Source organism: Sinohyriopsis cumingii, chromosome 1 (assembly GCF_028554795.1).
Source record: "Sinohyriopsis cumingii isolate HCF-2022 chromosome 1, ASM2855479v2, whole genome shotgun sequence".
Lineage (NCBI taxonomy): Eukaryota > Metazoa > Mollusca > Bivalvia > Unionida > Unionidae > Sinohyriopsis > Sinohyriopsis cumingii.
Window position 1 is genome coordinate 85744371 of NC_142961.1, and position 12520 is coordinate 85756890.

Consider the following 12520-nt stretch of genomic DNA (forward strand, 5'->3'; position numbering starts at 1 on the left):
TTTCAAGTCTGGAGTAACATTCTAACTAGAAATGCAGAGTAAAGTTTTATTATCAAGGAGCCTAGATTTCCATAGTTAGAAATTTGGAAGTACCATACTTCCTATAGATAATGAAAAAGAGAAGAAAAGAAAATCCATTTGAATACTAGTAATAGTTGATAGGCTAGCTGGGAATAAATCTAATTTTAATGAATCCTTTGCTACGATAATCATCAAATTAACGTCAAACACCTTAAATTCTGTTATTCCATAATTACCAGCATCCATAAAAGGTTGACATGGTTATAACAACTAGGCAGAAAATGACATGCAAGCTTTCAGTTTTCTTTACCGGTTAATGTACACCAATGGGCACACCTGACTAGCTCTAGTGGCAAGGAGAAGTTGCATTTCAGTGGTTGGGATGACATGTCTATATATTTGGGTGGATAGGTCAACAAACGGGAAGTCCCTTATGGTTGACCAGTGGTAGAATTTTTGAAATCCTGGGGTATCCATTACATGTCATTCAAATAAAACTGGAAGCAGCAAATTCAGTGAATTTGTATTACCCATCTACAGTTGTGAGATAATAAAGATTTGCAATCATGAAATCTATGTCACTCAAGACACAGCAGTAAAATTACAAGGCAGACATGAAAGTGATAGATAACACCTTGACTTTAAAACACATGAATAAACAATTTGAAGCATAAGGGTACCACAGTTCAACCCTGTACCTCAAACAACTGTTTTAAAAAATATAAAGCTGAAACCATGTCTTCTTTCAACACCAGTAAACATGATCTTTGACCCTTTAATAACAGAATCACTACAGTTCTTCCTTATCTCATGCAAAGTTTAGTAACTATACTTAACGGACAACTGAAAATTTTGTGTGGAAGCAAATGTGGTAACAGGCAGGTGGATGTAATGACGTAAGTGGATGGATATTGCAACAACACTGTCTTGCCCTTGGGAAATTTTGTTGCAGGAGAGATCAAAATGACAGAGCCAGCCTGTAGGCAATTATAAAGCAGGCCATTGTTCACTCACCTGATTGCTGGGTTGATTGATTTGTACAGTTTTCATCTGTCGTAATGTAGGGTTTTGGGTTGGTGCTGGTCAGTGTGGTCACCGATCCTGTTGCTAATGCTCTAGTTGTTTTAGCTGAAATTATAAAACCAGCAAAACTAGTTACAATGATCAACTGGTCTTCAAGTTTACTGGAAAATTTTGGGGATTCTTTGAGGGTTACAAGTCAAGTCCAACTGTGAAATGCATAGACCCAGATCTGCCATCACACAATGCACTAACAGATCTGGATCTATGCTGTTTGTGAGAAGTAATCAATATAATAAACAACACATACCATGATTTGCAAGTGCATTAATCAAAAACAAAGGTTATTCCATAAATTCCATTTTTTACAGCCCCTGACCTTTGACTTCTGACTCAAAAATTAACATGCCTCTATTGTACTTTAACTGAACCCTCCACAAACTGGGCAAGGTGCATATTATAGGACTAAAGTTATTATACAAAAACCATTATTCACCTAGTTAACGACATTTGACCTTTTTGACCCCCCCCCCCACAAAAGATAGGCTTCTTCCTTACCCCCACTGCAAGCCATCAACAAATACTAGTCTGGATATGTAATGTACAAATAATGTTTTTGTGGAAACCATTTATCTTATTTCAGTCATAGTTATTTTAACCTTTGACATCAAAATGGATCAGCTTCTTTCTTAGCCCATGTGCAAGCCATCCATAAAATTCAATCCAGGCATGTGATGTAGAACTAACCTTATTTTGATGAAATGAAATTTTTTCTTTCAGTCATAGTGACCTTGGTCTTTGATTTATCTCCAAACTCTCCAACACCAAATAAGAACTATCCATAAAGTTTATTAACTATTGATAATGAAGAACTGAGGTTTTGACCTCAGTCTTTGATTTATCTCCAAATTGTCCTGACACCATTTTCCTCCTTTTATTTAGTAGAATAGATGGGATTCTTACCTACCACATATAAAAGCCATTCCAAAGTCTGGTAAGTTAGGAGATGTATGGGTAGATTATTTACGTGGAAACATTTGTCCTTTCAAAATAACCTTGAATTTGAATTCTAATCAAATATTGCTAGGGTTCTGCCTAACACAAAGTGAAAACATTCCACAGAGTTCGCAAACTGTTGATGGAAGACAACCAGAGTTATTCTGTGGAAACAAAACTGATGACAGATGAATGGATGGGCACATAGATGACAATGTAATATGTTTCCTCATAATGAGCATGGGAACATGGAATTAATTAAACCTGAAACTTTAAACAATTTTAAATCAATGTTTACTAAGGACAAAACAACTTCCATGGTCCAGATGAATGACAATTTCAAGAAACCACTTTCACCTCTTGTTAATATGGTCTGAAGCAGAAAAAAACATTTTCTACATAAACATATCAAGACAACTCAAAAACTGGAAAAGTCAAATTCTAAACTTGATGCTAAAAAAAGAGTGCCAAACAAATATCATTTGCCCATTGTGTCCCACTTAAAACATGTGGATCCTGCAGAACTCTTTGTTGTTGTTGGTTTTAATAGCACTTTAAAAACCTTTTTGACTATATCATGCTGATGAAATGGTAGTCCAGTGTCTTTTGGAAGGATAAATGATTCAAGACCGGATACTCAGGCTGATTTGTGTTGACACCAAAGCTGCAACTTTTGGATTATGAGTCTGACACTATTGAATGAGCTACCTTAGCTCCACCTGTAGACTGAATGAATGCAAATGTTGCTCCAAACTTAAGGTGATGTAAACCTGGCTGAAATCTATGGACCTTAGTCTCCACAGCCCTTACATGTAAAACTGTGGAACAATTTTGGAAAACCTTGGCCTGATTACTTGTGCTAAATGCAACTATTCACCATCTACACTAATTTCACTGCAAACACTTTACAAACTGACATCTTAATCTTTGATTTATCAAGGGTGTCTAAAACAATGTCTCATTACATCGGTAGACATTCCTCTACAATCTAAAAAACTATGGAATCATAGGTTCAATCCACAAATGGTTGTCTTCATGTCTTACTCTGTGCCATGTGCCAATTATAACAAAGATTTTCCATGGCAGTGAAAGTGGGGACTGGCTTACCTCTATGGACTGTATTATGACCCTTGTTGCTGTGCAACAAAAATGACCTACCTCTAACAGCTGACTAGAAGTTCAGTCTCTTTGTAGATTACAGTCTCCTCAACAGGAAATAGACTCAGGAAGATCATGTACAGTTGCAAAAGATTTAATTAACTTGGAAAACTAGTCTGCACAGAAAGGCAAGTAATAAATAAATTCACTCACACCTTAAATAACCAGATCCTACAGTAAGTCTGCGATAATCCACATTGCTTTTTTTGTGCAGGAACCATTTCTATTGTCTACTGCATATGCTTCAATTTGCATTCCATACTGGAACATAGTGCCACTAACTGGATATTTTTCTACAGGGTGATAATGAAAAATTTGAAATGATGGATTTATTACCAGCTGTACATGCTGGATCTTCAAACCCTATGCCAGAAAATTGACAGACTGGTTTTTATTCAACCAAGTGGTCAATGAGTTAGTGCCAGTATTATCAGCAGAAACATTTTGAATCCCAAGTCAATTTAGAGGTCAAATTAAAACCTGAAACTACTCTGATAACTACATAAAAAATATTGAAAGATGTTTATAAACAACAATCAGTGCCCTAGAAATGAACAGCTGAAAAAGCGTTCCCTGTGAAGCAACAGAAGCCCTTCAAGTTATTACTGTGGTGTAATAACTCTTCTGTTGTGTTTATGCTGACAAGATCCTATACAACACCAAATAAATGTACATATACAGATACAGCTGGATCATCCAACTATACTAGAGTACATAACAGTATTTCTCTCATGATAAAACCAGATGACCAGGCCAATTATTTGTCAAAGTGTAAGGCTTGTGATCATTATAAAAAATGTACTTGGGCTTACTATAAAAAATATTCCAAGTATTTCCAACATTTCCCCCTAAAGCATGATTTATTTTCAGATAAAATACAATACATGCCTACCTTTGGCGAAGTACTCTGTACAGTCATCATAGCTGGAGTATGGAGGAACACACATCCCGGTACGGGGACTGAAGACGTAGTAAAAGTAGTGGTGAAAAGGACAGCGCTGCAAGACCAGCTGTCCAGCCTTGCAGACATAGAAATAGGTGCAATCATTATGGTGGGAGTATGTATACCCTTCTTCACACAGGTAATGTCCTTTCCCCGTTGTTATATCATAATGGACTGAAAATTTAAGCCAAATACTGTCAAGTAATTTATTTTCAAGTCACTACTTTTCAGCTAGTTGTTGATCTGGTATATTACTGTGAAACAGTGTATTATTTTATAGCTATTAAATTTTAGCTAGTTTGAAATTCAGTACCAGTACATTGTGAAACAGTGCAGTATTTTAGTCATTAAATTGTACAGTAGCTAGTTTTTAACTCTATATTGTGAAAGCATTATTTTAGAATAATGAAATCTGCATATTGTGAAAGTATTATTTTAGAGTAATGAAATCTGCATATTGTGAAAGTATTATTTTAGAGTAATGAAATCTGCATATTGTGAAAGTATTATTTTAGAGTAATGAAATCTGCATATTGCTTGGTTTGGAACTTTATGCAGAGCAACACAAGTAGATTTAGTGCTAAGGGAGTCAAGTAGCTGACCTAGACTGATCTGATTGTGGGATTTGAATCTGCATCTTTTGGTTGTAAGTCTGGCATGTTAAACACCGACCTTCCACAGATCCATCAGTGTATTATGAAATACTGTGATTTTAGAGTCATTACATTTGGTTAAATCTTAATTCAGTATATAGTGAAATAGTTCATCTGAAATACATTAAGACCCTGCTATAGCATGCTCCATTATAACATGAATTTTGATCATGATTAGTGTGCATGTGTGTGATTAGGATTTTTAACATAGCTTTAATAATTTTTCAATCATATTGCTACGATGTCTGTGGTGCAGCAGTTTAAAGTGATGTCTTGCACTTGGGCATCATGCTGCAGACATGTAAAGGGCATCAACTTGTCCTGACAATGCATGTCCAGCCTTCATCTTGAAACCAGCTGGCACAAATGTGTTTCTCCATTAGAACTGTTCCCTTGTGCATACAATATGACATGCTTCTTGAAGACATAAGAAGTGAGAAACCTGAAGAAAATACATGGATGCCTATTCAATAAAAATTTGACCACAGGTCAATCAGATTAAGAGTTTCATGTGAACTATGCTTTAAAAATGTTATCCAGGTAGTAGAAGGTACTGCTGAAGGAAAGTGAAATCATTCCCTCAAATCTGCTGGGGTGATCTAGTGACCTTCAGTCCCTGGCTGGTTTCGTTATCTTTCTAACTCATTAGAGGGAATAGGTTTTGTTGATTCATTGGTTCAACTGATCACTGTTTCTTGGTGTATAGTGTATATAGCGCTATTTTTCTTATGGTCACATGGCATTAGATTCCCTCCAGTTTCTGGTTGGGCTATAATATCATAACATTGTATTTGCAGCTGGTGCACTGTACTTTGGGTATTAATATTCAAGGCAGCTGGGATTTGAATGTCATTGTTTAATGATGCCAGGATTTGACTTCAGTAACAGTTTAATGTAAAACCCCAAATAGGTTTTTATGTAAACACAGGGGAAAACCGTGGCTAGAATACTTGCATTATTTTAGCAATTACCACACTGTTTATGCTATGTTGTGCAGATAAAGGTGCTATCTGAATTACAAAACAAAAAACCACGATCAGATGGGTTGATGTATTAGACAACATTGGAAGAAGTGAGAATGGATCTAATATAATTTCCATATTCCTAATGACCTAACCTTGTAGTCTAAGGGAAGATGCAATCAATGAATTATGATGGCTATTCACACATTTCTTTAGATCTTCCATCCTTGTGTATGTCTCAGTGTTTGCAAGACACAAATAAACCTGTATGTACAACATTATGTTGATCTATATACTGGCAAGGTTTATTGTTATGCTGATCTATAGACTGGCAAGGTTTATTGTTATGTTGATCTATAGACTGGCAAGGTTTATTGTTATGTTGATCTATAGACTCAAGGTTTAGATAGAGCTGCACATACTGATGGATCATTTTTTTATGTTCAGAAGTTGTGATGCATGATCATGTCAGTCATGGTATATGATGTAAGCATCATATCGCAAGGATTTTATATGGAGGGGGTAGGATGTCCAGCAAAAGACACTGGGCCCTTAAGAGATTTCTTATGGCACGAAAAAAACTCACTTAAAGATGTTGATCCTTATTGGATATAAAGTATGGTGTATCCAGCAGAGTTCTCTATCTTTCAATTGAATGTTTTTAGAGCTCTGGATCATATTGGATGATTTCTATTATCTGATAATGAACACAGTTTATGTTATGGTCAGATTGGATGATTTCTATTATCTGATACTGAACACAGTTTATGTTATGGTCAGATTGGATGATTTCTATTATCTGATACTGAACACAGTTTATGTTATGGTCAGATTGGATGATTTCTATTATCTGATACTGAACACAGCTTATGTTATGGTCAGATTGGATGATTTATATTATCAGATACTGAACAATTTATGTTATGGTCAGATTGGATGATTTCTATTATCTGATACTGAACACAGTTTATGTTATGGTCAGATTGGATGATTTCTATTATCTGATACTGAACACAGTTTATGTTATGGTCAGATTGGATGATTTCTATTATCTGATACTGAACACAGTTTATGTTGTGGTCAGATTGGATGATTTCTATTATCTGATACTGAACACAGCTTATGTTATGGTCAGATTGGATGATTTATATTATCAGATACTGAACAATTTATGTTATGGTCAGATTGGATGATTTCTATTATCTGATACTGAACACAATTTATGTTATGGTCAGATTTGATGATTTCTATTATCTGATACTGAACACAGCTTATGTTGTGGTCAGGTTGGATGATTTCTATTATCTGATACTGAACACAGCTTATGTTATGGTCAGATTGGATGATTTCTATTATCTGATACTGAACACAGTTTATGTTGTGGTCAAATTGGATGATTTCTATTATTTGATACTGAGCACAGCTTATGTTGTGCTCAGGTTGGTTAAAGTGTTTTGGCATAGGGATCTAAATATTTTGGATTTCACTTAGGTGTTCTTTTATCGTCACTTGTAATTCCCTTGTAGTCTCACCTACATACTACAGTCTCAGTTCAATTAAGCCGAAACATTTTAATCTTTTACACAATGCAACTTTTATGAATAAATGCCAACAAGCTGTTGTTTTGATTAAGTTATTTACTAGTTTGAAAACAGTCACTTAAAACTGTTAAAAGCAATCATTACATACACTACAATGATTCTGATTTCATTGTAACCATACTGCAATTTCATACATGAAAATAACTAAAAAATTTGCCACCCACCCATCTTAGTCCAAGATTTAGGACAGTTTTCTTCTTTTGTCCTTGGAAAAAGATCAGTATCTTTTGGCATACATAATGGATACAAATTATAGTAATTGCCCTAATTTAATTTTTATATCCAGTATTAGGCTAATAATGTATCTGAAATCTCTTATGGACCTTTCTGACCTGTTCAGTTGATGGTAACATGTGTATGCTAAACATGTCCATTTAAATGACTAGATACACCTTGTGTTGTGGTAGCTCAACTGGTTTACTGTATTTTGCAATTTTGAAGATCTAGATGGGTAAGCAATTTGCATGCATACAAGAACTGGAATGCATACTTTTTATGTGACCTCAGCTGCAACAAGCAATCAAGATAATTACCTGTGAATTAACCATGTTTCTTTATAGTGTGTGTGTGTGTGTATGTGTGATTTGGATTTTTAACATAGCTTTAACAATTTTTCAGTGTATAGTTATGTCCAGCACTGGGGCATCATGCTACAGACATGTAGCACGATGTCCCACCCAGTCGCATTATCCTGACACCAGGCCAACCAGTCCTAACACTAACCTGTTAATGCTGAGTGCCAAGCGAGGCAGCTGTTAGTACCATTTCTGTAAGTCTTTGGTATGACTCAGCTGGGGATTGAACCCACGACCTCCCGCATCCGAGACGGATGCTCTAACCACTAGTCCACCAGAGTGGTCGTTTTTTTATAGTATTGTAGTGACTATTATACCAAGGTTAGTTAGCCCACAACACTTGTTCTGGTTAAATATGGCCAGAAAATGATTGGCGGGAACTAATCCATAGTTTATATTGCTGTTTTAAAGCTGAATGCACTAAATCATAGCTAAATGACTTGGCTGACTTGGCCTGTCAGAATGCATGAAATTACACAACACTTTTGTCTTCTAATTCTATTAATTTAAATGGGCAAAAGTATCTTGTTAGTAAAACAAATGATTTCAATTCTTGCATCGAAATAGCTTTGTACTTGTAACAGGCTACATGTGTAAACATTATTACATAATTCTTAAGAAAAGACGAACTTTTCATGGGTAAAAAGTTTTCAAGCAAAACACATCAACTCCAAATAAACTCTGGAAGAATAAAATTTCAGAATTAAATATTTCATTCTTAAAGAACACCGAGACATTTTTTTTACATATGTACTTTTGGTGAAGATGCAGCCTCAAGGGGCAATGCGGCAAGAGGTACAAATAGTGCAGTAATCTACACAAATGCAAGAGTAAACAGTAATAATTGCCAGTTTCTAAATTCGTACTAAATTAATTTGTATTCTCAATATATGATATTTTTAAGCTTGAAGCTCTGCAAGTGTCTTGTTGTACTGGTGAAATGGACACAATTATGGCCATTTTTGGCAGGGTTGTATGTGCAAGTGTTTACACTTTAGATATGTAAATATGCAAATAATGAAGGGTCACAAGGACATTTTAATTCCATGCAGTTTAATGCACCACTCTCTCTGGAGTTGTAACTATTATTGTTATTCTGACATTAGATGACCTCAGCTACCACTGATCCCACATCTTTGGACAATTGCAACACAATTTAATGTTGAATGCTTGGTCATGTCCATATATCTTCATTGCATAATACTTTTTATCAGCCCTAACAGCCCAGTCGACATGGCAGCATCCATTCATTGATATCCTGAACTATATTACCAAATAAAGAGAGTACCAACCAGCAAACAAGAGACCCAACCAGAAGTCGTACTGAATACATTTGTGCTCCAACATTTAATGAAAACTCACAGAAGATCAGTTTCTAGCTCTTGTACATTTTGATATTTATTACGATTAATTAAGAGTTGTATGTGTTATTCAGAGCCTCATACTTTAACTGAAGTGTCAAATAAAGCAAAATGTAAAAACAATTCAGATCATCTTAATCCTGCTCCAACTGTTAATAGTAGTGCCATGACAGCCTCTATACATGATATGTAATGGTTTCTATTCTGCCCATCTTTATACACGATATGTAGTGGTTTCTATATTGCCCAGCCTTATACACGATATGTAGTGGTTTCTATACTACCCATCTTTATACATGATATGTAGTCGTTTCTATATTGCCCATCCTTATACATGATATGTAGTGGTTTCTATACTGCCCATCTTTATACACAATATGTAGTGGTTTCTATTCTGCCCATCTTTATACATGATATGTAGTGGTTTCTATACTGCCCATCTTTATACATGATATGTAGTGGTTTCTATACTGCCCAGCCTTATACACAATATGTAGTGGTTTCTATACTGCCCATCTTTATACATGATATGTAGTGGTTTCTATACTGCCCATCGTTATACACGATATGTAGTGGTTTCTATACTGCCCAACCTTATACACAATATGCAGTGGTTTCTATACTGCCCATCCTTATACACGATATGTAGTGGTTTCTATACTGCCCATCCTTATACACGATATGTAGTGGTTTCTATACTGCCCAGCCTTATACACGATATGTAGTGGTTTCTATACTGCCCAGCCTTATACACGAAATGTAGTGGTTTCTATACTGCCCAGCCTTATACACGATATGTAGTGGTTTCTATACTGCCCAGCCTTATACACGATATGTAGTGGTTTCTATACTGCCCAGCCTTATACATGATATGTAGTGGTTTCTATACTGCCCATCTTTATTCATTATATGTAGTGGTTTCTATATATACTGCCCAGCCTTACCCACATATGGAAGTGGTTAGCATATCACTTTGTTTGAAAATATGCATCCCATCACACAGCACAAACGTTTTAATAGCCCTAACAGTCCAGTCAACATGAAATCTATTCATTTACATCATGAATCGCTTACAATCCCAAAGGAAGTCACAGGTATCTAGTGAGCAAATAAACAACACAACTGGAAGTCTTACTGATTAAATTAGCGACCCAAAGTGGAATTAAAATTCGCAGATCAGTTTTCTCACTTTTGTAGAGCTTGATACTTTTGTCAGTAAATTAACAGTTTCAATTAATGTGAATAAAAACTTATGGATTAGTGTTTCAGGTGTATTACCCATACTTTTTGAACATACCTCAAATCCAAGTACTAACTACATGGCAATCATAAATATGCTGTCCGACAAAGAATTTCAGACTATTCTTTTTGTTTTCTAGTTATTTTGAAATTAAGGGGATACAATTCAAAGTCCAATTAAACCCATATCACCCAGTAATAACTTGCAACTTACCGGTACTTGACAAGTTCATGATAGAGTTTACTGTTCCAAGTTTTGCAGTTATTGTTGCAGTCTGACCTGAAAAAAATTGGTCAAGAAACCCTCCTGTAAAACCTCAAGTTTCATGAACATTTTAAAAGTACAGTACAATTATTTAGATTTCCTGATATCAATTTCTGTGCAATTGCATGCAGTTATATTATTCTGACACTAAATTGGCTGACTGGGGGGAAAGGAGTTCTACCGTCTTCAAGGATGGCTCATTAAATTTGTGCTTTGTGTGTGTGTGCATGCATGTGATCTAGATTGTTAACATAGCTTTAAAAAAATTGTCATATCACTATGACGTCTGCAGTGTGGCAGTTTATAGTGATGTCTTCTATGCTTTGTAGCAAACAAAATCTAAATAAATTGATTCACCATAGTAAAGGTGTATTCATTGTATCACATTATCAATTTCATCATTACAATTAATTTTATTATACAGAGGATAATTGCAAGGTAGAATAAATAACGGGTGTAATGGCTAATAAATATCTAATTAAACATGCCAGTTTTCTTTTTTATGTTATACTCAAATGTACTGGCAAGCTAAAGTCTATGCATGATTCATAGTGGTAGATTTCATACAGTAAACCACGCACTATTTGGTCATGAGCTAAACCTAAGCCAGCTAAAAGTGAAATGAAGGTCATCGGCTTTTTGTTGCAATACTCATGGTTCCCATGCTTTTCTAAAGATAAATTTTTCTGTTCATTTCTTTGGGTTTTCCAGGATGAAATGAATTTTTTTTAAGGCTTACATACGACCATTACTTAATGGAATTGAACATTTTAGATTATAAAACATGCATTTTTTAAATCTAAAGATGGTTCTCTTTCAAGACTCTAAAAAAACATCTAAGCCAGAAAAGAAGATCATGTACAAAACCACAAAATGTATCACATGAAACAAGTTTAATTATATTCCTATAAATTGGCATATAAAGTCATTTCAATGTACAAAATAAAAATTCTAACTTTATTTTGCTGACCTGCATTATGTTACTAAGTGGGAACAACATAATGAACTGAAATTAGTTTTGTTCCTTTCAAACCTTTAATTCTAAAGAATTCTATAGCAATATATTTCCTTTCAAACCTTTAATTCTAAAGAATTCTATAGCAATATATATATGCATCTCATAGAAAGTAAACATTTCCTATTACAGTATATAAAAAAACAATAAACTCAAATAATTAGAATCTTGTCTTGCAACGAAGAGAGTTTAACCCTGAATTTATCTGTGCCAATCAAGTTCCAAACAAGATTTTTCAAATAACCTAATATCCTTAAGATGATCTGGTTAAAAATCCATCATTTAAAAATATTTTCAAAAGGGTTTATTTAAATTTTGACAAAAGACCTTCAGAATAATAAACTATTGTATAAACAAGAACTGAATTTTCTGTAAAATCAACTTGTCTTGTAATTCATTAAACCAGTCCCCAAACCTGTATTGATACAAGAGATCGAATCATTTTTTAATATATAATACAAGGAACGACAATTTCTCATTTCAGCTCTGAGATTCAACAATTTGGACTACAGATTTGGTTTAAAACGAATAGCAGTCCATTTTCTAATATGGGCTTCCTCTGAATATTCCCACCCCATTTTTCATACTTGGACAGTTAGGTTGGGATGTGGGGTCATTGCAGTTAACTATCAAAAATTTGGAAGGAATTTGCTGCCACTGTGCGTTAGCAACATATGGTAGTCACTTACCAGCAGGCCTAGAAATATCAAA

At 34.8% G+C, this 12520-nt stretch overlaps 1 protein-coding gene across 1 annotated transcript in view; it reads right to left on the bottom strand.

Moving 5' to 3' along the window:
- LOC149807279 (uncharacterized) overlaps positions 1 to 12520 on the bottom strand; it is a 266051-nt gene that overhangs the window by 16292 nt on the left and 237239 nt on the right. Inside the window, exons 55-57 of the mRNA XM_089953277.1 lie at positions 10744 to 10809; positions 4088 to 4312; positions 1036 to 1149 (exon numbers count right to left, since the gene is read on the bottom strand). Of these exons, the coding sequence (XP_089809403.1) occupies positions 1036 to 1149; positions 4088 to 4312; positions 10744 to 10809 (405 nt within the window). The remainder of the gene's footprint in view (positions 1 to 1035; positions 1150 to 4087; positions 4313 to 10743; positions 10810 to 12520) is intronic.